An 8,868-nucleotide genomic window follows, 5' to 3' on the forward strand; every position below is an offset into this window, starting at 1 on the left:
GGTGCCAACAAGTTTGAGCTAAACATGCTGTCTGTTGATGACAGAATCATCACTTCCGTGCGACAGGGGGATAATAACAAACAAAAGGTATTTCTGGCCAAAGCTTTGTTTTCTTATGAAAATGTTGTGCAAAGTTTTCCCTCCTTCTTCGACGTCCTACATTGTTCCTCTTTGTTTATTGTTTCACATTCTTATTTTTCCTTGGATTTGTAAGCAGGCTACACTGTGTCAGGCTGCTATGAGATGACGACGCTTACGTACCTGCAGCGGCTATCGCCATGTGGCTTAAACCCTGCCCTAACCTAAGGGTACTGTCGGCGGAAGAAACACCAGACGGGACTGAGCTTGGCCAAACCGGCGTTAGCAACTTATCTACAAACTCATAAAATCTTATATGGTGTTGTCCACTATGTGGAGAAGAAGTTAGCTTGAAACAAGTGGTCAAAATAAAGCATATAGACTCAAATAATTTACATCAACGCACTCCCATGAAGAAAACAGGATGGGCTAAAGCACGAGACATCCGCACTGCACTGGCAGCCAGGGGGACCCTACCAAATAAATGTGTTCAACCATTAGCATGGAGGTAAAGAAGAGGGCCATTAAAACAATGCTTGTACTATTTCAACAAGATTTCAACTATAACTTTTTCAATGTTGACCAATTTAGATGGATTTTGGTGCAGGTATTCAAAGAACGAAATAGATGACTCATATTCAAATGATAAGATTTTCAGAAAATGAAAACCATTTAAATGATAACTTCAGTAGCCGAGCGTCGAGAGAGCAGATTGAGAGTGGAGGACATAGAACAGATTGTCATTCAATGAGCGAATTCATTGGATTTTTCCTACTTTCATCCTTCTGAAATTCACCCTTCTGCCAAACCGGAGAGAGTATTTTCCATAAAATACCCACCGTAATGTCATCATGTGGTTTGTAATGACTGTGATGAGTGGTTGTGACGGTCACAGTGGAGGGTACTGGTGCGTGAGTGCATCCTAGGAAATGTGTCATTTACCTGAGGCACTAGAGGGCCTTGTTGCGATGCGTCATCATGTTAGCTGAGGCCAATTCTGCTTTCCTCCAAACAAACACTCAACACTCTGAGTCTATTTATTTATCTTGTTATCTCAAAATTATGCGAAAAGCTTTGATAGATAAAAAAAAAATGCTCTGTTTTTTTTAATTAATGAGATACCTCAAAATCCCAAGAAAAGCCCTCACCTGCATGCAGGAACGTTGGCTGCTGCTATCAGACTGAACCTCCAAAGGTAATTACAAGGAGGGGGTCGATATCCCAAAGTCTAAAAAATAAACCATAATAAAATTGGTTGGATGGATATATATTTAAATGACACAAGGGAAAATTACGTATTTTGTGGATTGTGAAATATTCGTGTGGATATCCTTTTACATGAACTGAGTGGATCGGGGTCCAACCAATATGAATGGTCTTCGATGGGTTACAACTCACTTACTTTGATATGCTTGACACACTGATGGGCAAAAATGAACAAACAAATATTTTTGAACAGCTGTTTTTAGTTGTTATTTACCGGGTCAGCCTGTCGAATGTCGAATGTATACATGATGACTGGTGAGGCATTGAAGATGTGCTTTGTGGGGCAGGCCGCAATAGCGATTGAACGTGTTTGTTCTACAGCAGAGCGTCACAAACTGACAGAGAAACTAAAACGATTTTGCAAAAAGTATCAAAACTAGGAAGGTGTGTAATAAGATTGTGCAAATAAGATTCAGCTGCAGTATATATTGGACAAAAATCAACGAGATCCACAAATGCATGTATATAGGTTCACATTGGAATATATTTTTTTACGAAGACGTACAAATTTGTGGTGTTAAATTATAAATTTGGATATCATCTTATAATCACAACGTTCAAATATTTCTGGATCGGGATACAGTTTAAATTGTCCTCTGTGGGTTACAAATAATGAAGTCCAACTAGAAAATACGGTGAGTGCTGCAATGCAAAGTGATGTTGAAAATATGTTTTAATAAAGCCACAGAGTTTAAAACGTAAAGAAATTATGAATGGCTTAAATTATGAAAAGTTTTGAACAGAGTTCAAACGTCTTAATGGATTAAACAAATATAATCAAATTGTAACATATTTTGAGAGGCAAAGGAAAGACCAATCGTCATGTCTGAATCCCCTCGTGCAGGCCTACTAAGTAGGTTAATGTTTTCTTTAAGAATAGGAAAATGCACCACGTACACCAGTAGCCAAAATTAGACATTATAATAGCCTATAGCCTAATAAACACCGTCATGCACCTACCCGATGTCAAGTGGACCAGGTTAAATTCACTGCGGGTCTCCTGAATCTGTGCAAATTAGAGCAGCACTAAACAGCAATGTCGAATTTGCAACATTTTGCAACAAATGATTCTAGATCTGCCCCTATGTGTACACGTCAGAATTGTGAGGTATTCACCGGCTACAATGGCGCATCTGTGGCTGCTGGTAATGCAACTACATAAAAGTCTTCTCTACGGGCCTGTTCTCCTCATTATTAACGGTATGTTTTTTATTTGACGGCAGAGATCAGGGGCTGTTTCCAAAAAATGCAGGGCTATAGCCTCGAATGCCCAGGTCTAACAACTCGCCTGTGCACGAGTGTGTGGGATTAAACACAACAGCATCTTTATCTTTCATTGTAAATTATTTGGGAATGCAAACGCCAGTACAACTCTTTCCAGATGTTTTTCAAGACACAAAGAGAGAAATAAAGAAGGACAACTGTGTGTGTGAAACATTTCTCAAGGCATTCAACTGCTTTGCATCTCATTTTTCTTACACACACATAGACACACAAACAAAAACACACACACACACACACACATAAACACACACTAACATCTGGAGTGTGTGTGTTTATATAAAAGGTTTATAATATTTTACGAGGGTCAAGATGTGTTTTTCACTCTCTGACCTCAATTTAGAGCGACTTATCTGCTTAGAAATGATTTCCCAACTGCCCCTTGTTGCACAAACACACACACACACACACACACACACACACACACACACACACACACACACACACACACACACACACACACACACACACACACACACACACACATCCAACCACATATTTAAGAACAAAGATCTCCTCTTTCCATTTTTAAAGCAACAAACTCCTCAACATCCCCATGGACCGACACATAAATGAAGATGGGCCCGGATGGGGCGGCAGAGAGTGCACGTCACTCAGCCGGTGGGTTAATCCGATACGAAGGCAGAAACAGGCGAGGATGATTGTGACTCCAAACTCATTTCACAGCCACGCTTCAAGGAACACGCACACACCCACACACATTCCTCATTAAGTTTGGATGCTTGACCTATCATTAGGCCCCAAGTGATGATGATGATGATGATGATGATGATGATGATGATGATGCTGACGATGGTAAATAGACTGCATTTATATAACGCTTTCTCAGACCTGTTGAAGCCCTTAAAATATGGCCTCACATTCAGACACGTGTTCAAACACCAACGGCGGTGTCAAATGTACAAGGCAACAGCCAGCTGGTCGGGAGCAGTTAGGGTTAGGTGCCTTGCTCATAGACAACTCAACATGTATCACAGCTCTCAGAGGACCCGGGGATCAAACCAGCAACCTTACAGTGGCTCTACCGCTTGAGCCCCTGATAGTGATGAAGACATTACAAAATGACCAAGCTAAGGGAAAGTGTTTCACTTTAGCCTCACTCTGGTACTGATAGCTGGTGGGGGGAGGGGGACAGACAGACATACAGGTGGATGGACAGACAGGCAGACATACAGACAAACAGGCAGATCGACAGACAGACAGGAATTGAAAGACAGGCAGATTTGGCGACAAAGGACAAATGGTTGTTGTCACAAGTTAGATACAATCAAATAGTATCAAAATATTATGACTAAAGTATTATGGTAGTAGAGTATAGGCTATTATGGAAGGTTGTGGTCGAATGAGGGACAACCCGGATGGTACATTTATGAAACCAGTCCTCTTTTGTGCTGTAGGAAGAAACATTTGAAGTTCATGTAGGGCCAAGCTAAATTCAAGCTGATTCATCTGAGATATCCCTTCAGGATTTGGTTTTTCTTTCAGTTTAAAACAAAATCAAATAAAACAACTTTTTTTCGAATGTTTATTTTTCAGAAAGCAAAATCTTAACAACAATACAAAAATATAATATCATTCATTAACTGCTTTAAAGACAGAACAAAGGGATTTTTGTTAACAAAGATATGCATCAACAGTGAAAACTGTTTTCTCTTCACAAAGAATAGAAATTCAACATGATGAAACCACCATGTTGTGTTTAACATTATAATATATATTTATATTATCAACTCTATTCTTATATAAATTTTCAATAAATGCTTGAATTTGAATCAGAAGACAGGTAGGAAAGGCTGAAGCAGGGGGCGGGGCTTCTGGTGGTAGGGGGAGGGGCTTCCAGCAGTGGGGGGGCCAGACTTGGTTGCATTCTGCAAAAATATTGAATGACATTGATAAGAAACAGTGAAAAAGTATAAAGAAAGGACACGCACGCACACACACACACACACACACACACACACACACACACACACACACACACACACACACACACACACACACACACACACACACACACACACACAGACACACTGTGCTGTGTCTGTGTTAGTCTGTGGTCTACTGTTTGTAGTCTACCTGTCTGTCCGTCCACGTGCCTTTCTGTGTGGGTCCATTTATACTGGTGTGTCAGTCTCTGGCTGACCTGCTTACCTGTCTGTCTACCTGTCAGTCCTAGGAGAGGTGCGGGTCTCTGCATGCCAGACCGTCTGCCAGCAGCGCCTCCTCTAGTCTCCTCCTGGTCCGGAACACCACCTCCTCCTGCTCCCTACGCGCGCACACACACACACACACACACACACACACACACACACACACACACACACACACACACACACACACACACACACACACACACACACACACACACACACACACACACACACACACACACACACACACACCTCTGATGAGGAAGGCCTTCTCTTGCTCCACCTGCTCGTCCTCCACCTCTAGCACCTCCTACTACTCATCCCCCCCCCCCCTCCTCTTCTTCCTCCCGCCTTCCTCCTCTATCTCCTCCTACTCTTCATCCTCCTCCCCTTCCTCTACTTAGAATAGAACAAAATAGAACACATCTTTAATGACCACCAAGGGGGACATTTGTCTTTGGCTCACCAGACATAATAGACAGATAAACATACAGACATATTGTCACAGACATATAATGAACATTTCAGGATAAAAAGGAAATAATACATATGCTTAAATACATACAAATATATAAATAAATGTACTAACTCCCGCCTTCCTCCTCTACCTTCTCATACTCTCCATCCTCCTCCTCCTCCTCCTCCTCCTCCTCTACCTCCTCCCCCTCCTCCCCCCTCCCCCCTACCTGATGTGCTCCTGGGTGATGGTGAAGGCTCTGCAGGGCGGCTGGGAGGTGGAGATCCACACCCCCGGGTTCTTCTCCACGCCGGAGGAGGCCGCCTGGCCCGTCACCGGGGAGGAGGAGGAGTGGAGGGCCGCCGCGATGGCAGCCAGCAGGACCTCGTCCCCTTCTCCCACACTGTGAGGACTGAGGCCTGGGGGAGGGGGGGGGGGGGGGGGGGGGAGGGGGAGAGAGGGAGGGGGAGAGACGGAGGGGGAGAGACGGAGGGGGAGAGGGGGAGAGAGGGAGGGGGAGAGAGGGAGAAAGGGAGGGGGAGAGGGAGGGAGGGGGAGAGGGAGAGAGGGAAGGGGAGAGAGGGAAGGGGAGAGGGAGAGAGGGAGAGAGGGAGGGGGAGAGGGAGAGAGGGAGAGAGGGAGGGGGAGAGGGAGAGAGGGGGAGAGGGAGAGAGGGAGGGGGAGACCGACAGAGAGAGAGACAGAGACACAAAGAGATAGACAAACAGACAGACATACGGACAGACAGACAGAGACACAGAGAGACAGAGAGACAGACAGACAGACAGACAGACAGACAGACAGACAGACAGACAGACAGACAGACAGACAGACAGACAGACAGACAGACAGACAGACAGACAGAGTAGAGAGTTAATGCCTGGACAGACTTAAAGGTGCTGTAGGTAAGACGTAAAAGCTATTATTTGAGTGTAACCAATTCTGGTCCAGCAATCTGCCTGCTATTTTAGTGAGAACTGCTCTAAGAAGATCTGTTGTAGTTGAGTGTGCACGCCTCGGTATGAGACCATTTTGATTTCCGACCACTCCCGGCTAATATCTGACCAGATGGTTCTTGGGAAACCATCTTGCCTATCACATCTGTGTTGAATGCAACAGTGCTCAAAGGCAGAGGAACGTGGGGAGGCAGTGAGCAGAGTGGGAGGAACGTTGATGTGTTGTGTTATTTCTAAGTGTTGCTCTCCTCCTCTCACCCTAAATAGACAACATAAAACAGAATGGCCGGTTTGCGTCAAAAGTCATGCTCTACATTGGGCTTCAGTGTGCGCAGGGAATTCAAATTAGGGGTGAGGAGTGTTAGGGGTCCAGAGCGTTGGGGGTTAGGGATGATGGGTTAGGAGTGTTAGGGTCAGGAGTGTTCTAGGTTAGAGGTTAAGGGTCAGCGGTTAGGAGCGCGAAGGGTTAGGGCTGTTGGAGGTCAATAGGAGTCAGGACGGTAAGGGTCAGAAGGTGAGGGGGCTAGGGTTTAGGAGTGTTGAAGATAAAGGGGGGGGGGGGTCAGGAAGGTAAGGGGTCAGGGTTAAGGAGTGAAGTGGGTCAGGGTCTTACTCTGAAGTCCTTTAGGAAGCTCCATGCATTTGAGCACCTCCTCCGTAACGTCCAGGGAACGCAACCCCTTCAACCGCTTCTCCCAGAACAACTGGAGGAGGAGGGAGGATAGAAGGAGCCAAGAGGAGAGAAGAAACGGGTATGTTTTCATCAGGTTCTAGGTCTATCGCGAGCAACCATCTTCAGATGAACGAACACTGCCCCCTAGTGGTGGTCGCAGGTTCAGCAACAACCAATATATCGCGGTATATACATTTTTTTGTGTTTGTGTGTACCTGTCTGGGTGGCTCTGCTTCCCGCTGCAGGTCACTCTTGACCTTGTTGCCAGGGTGACCTATGACCTTGGTAACGGGCTGTTTAAAAATGGAGGCCGTCTGTCTGATAGGCAGAGAGGTGTTGAGGTCTCCTCTACCCCCCTAGGAGGAGAAAGAGAGAGAGAGAGAGAGAGAGAGAGAGAGAGAGAGAGAGAGAGAGAGAGAGAGAGAGAGAGAGAGAGAGAAATTATTAGAAAATGGTATCAGGGGACAAACATACAACATTATTATGTCCATTTATACAAACAGAAAGTGTGCATCTAAAATGAACCAAAAGCAGACAGACTTATTTCCCTAGAGAGACGTGTGCGTTCCCTGTCTGCAGCCAGTGTCTAACCCTCAACCGGTTTCCTCTCGGCATTGGGGGAAAGTGTTTTGTTGTACCTGGGTGGTGCGTTGATGCTCCGGCGGTCTGAGTAAATGTCAAAAGGTAATAGGAAATAAAATGACACCTGTCTGCAATTTTATTTTTCCATACGTTATGATCTCTGAATATCCCCTCAGGCTGAATCAATCAGCCGTGCTGCCTAGACCTAACTACACTATGATTGCCTTTTCTTTTAGAAATAATCCCGTTTTTTAATAATCAGTACATTAAGTCTACAAAATGATCCAGGGCACCAACCCCGGTGCCCTGTCTAACTGTCCTGTGTTGGAGCCATTCGCCCACCATGAGCTGCTGCAGCCGTGACCTCGTCTGTACTCTCTGCCTTACATAACCTGACCTCAGAAGGCCCTGCGGCAGAAGGCCTCCTAACTGAAAGCTTTCTGGTGGAAAGGGCTCGAGGCCAACAGGCCTCAGGTGGAACCTCTCCAATGTGCCACAACTGCACTGGTTCTCCCACATCTGTCCTGACAGTGAGCCCCAGCGGGACAGAGTCAGGGTACAGGGTGTGTGTGTGTGTGTGTGTGTGTGTGTGTGTGTGTGTGTGTGTGTGTAGTGTATGTAGATGTGTATGTACGTCCTTGTATACTGTATGTATGTGTGTAGTGTATGTATGTTCGCGCGTGTGTAGATGTGTAATATATGTGTTTGTAGGTGTGTAATATATGTGTTTGCAGGTGTGTAATATATAGTGTGTGTGTGTGTGTGTGTGTGTGTGTGTGTGTGTGTGTGTGTGTGTGTGTGTGTGTGTGTGTGTGTCTGTGTGTGTGTGTGTGTGTGTGTGTGTGTGTTTAGCAGATGCGGGCTGTCAGGGCCAGCAAAGCCTTCTCTGCTGGCGTAGACACTTTCAGAACAATACATTATTTTTATTTTAATAAAATATATAGTTTATACCTTTTAATACATATATTTTTTCATTCATTCTATCTATTTTAATAAGTTTGTTCACATAAGTCTAAATACGTATTTATTTGTATTTCCTTCAGTTGCGTTGCCTCCAGCGCGATAATATATATATTAGAGCCCTTATCCAATCAGATTATTTCCCTTCGCTGTCTCCGGGTAAAGAATTATCTAGCCGAGGCCTTCAGAATCCTGAGATAATCCCCTCGCTGTTGACCCTAATGGGGACTATGTTGTTGATTGACATGTTCTTCAGCCGCTCCACAACGAAATCGCACTTTGGTTGATATGTAAAGCCTATATTAATATTATTTTGGTTTAAAAAAAAAATACCTGTGTTCGTTAAAGTAACATGTGATTGTTTTGAATTGGTTCTTGTTTGGTAGCATTGAATATGTATACATTTATTGCACAAGTACTCTAAATCAAGCACAGGTTCTAGGA

General features: G+C 44.5%; 1 protein-coding gene across 1 annotated transcript in view; it reads right to left on the minus strand.

The window, feature by feature from the left end:
- Window positions 1-4,153: 4,153 nt before the first annotated feature.
- Window positions 4,154-8,868, minus strand: part of LOC115532449 (methyl-CpG-binding domain protein 2) — a 6,552-nt gene continuing 1,837 nt past the window's right edge. Inside the window, exons 3-7 of the mRNA XM_030342234.1 lie at window positions 7,098-7,238; window positions 6,823-6,913; window positions 5,483-5,672; window positions 4,798-4,912; window positions 4,154-4,514 (exon numbers count right to left, since the gene is read on the minus strand). Of these exons, the coding sequence (XP_030198094.1) occupies window positions 4,819-4,912; window positions 5,483-5,672; window positions 6,823-6,913; window positions 7,098-7,238 (516 nt within the window). The 3' untranslated portion in view covers window positions 4,154-4,514; window positions 4,798-4,818. The remainder of the gene's footprint in view (window positions 4,515-4,797; window positions 4,913-5,482; window positions 5,673-6,822; window positions 6,914-7,097; window positions 7,239-8,868) is intronic.

Source organism: Gadus morhua, chromosome 19, assembly GCF_902167405.1.
Source record: "Gadus morhua chromosome 19, gadMor3.0, whole genome shotgun sequence".
Lineage (NCBI taxonomy): Eukaryota > Metazoa > Chordata > Actinopteri > Gadiformes > Gadidae > Gadus > Gadus morhua.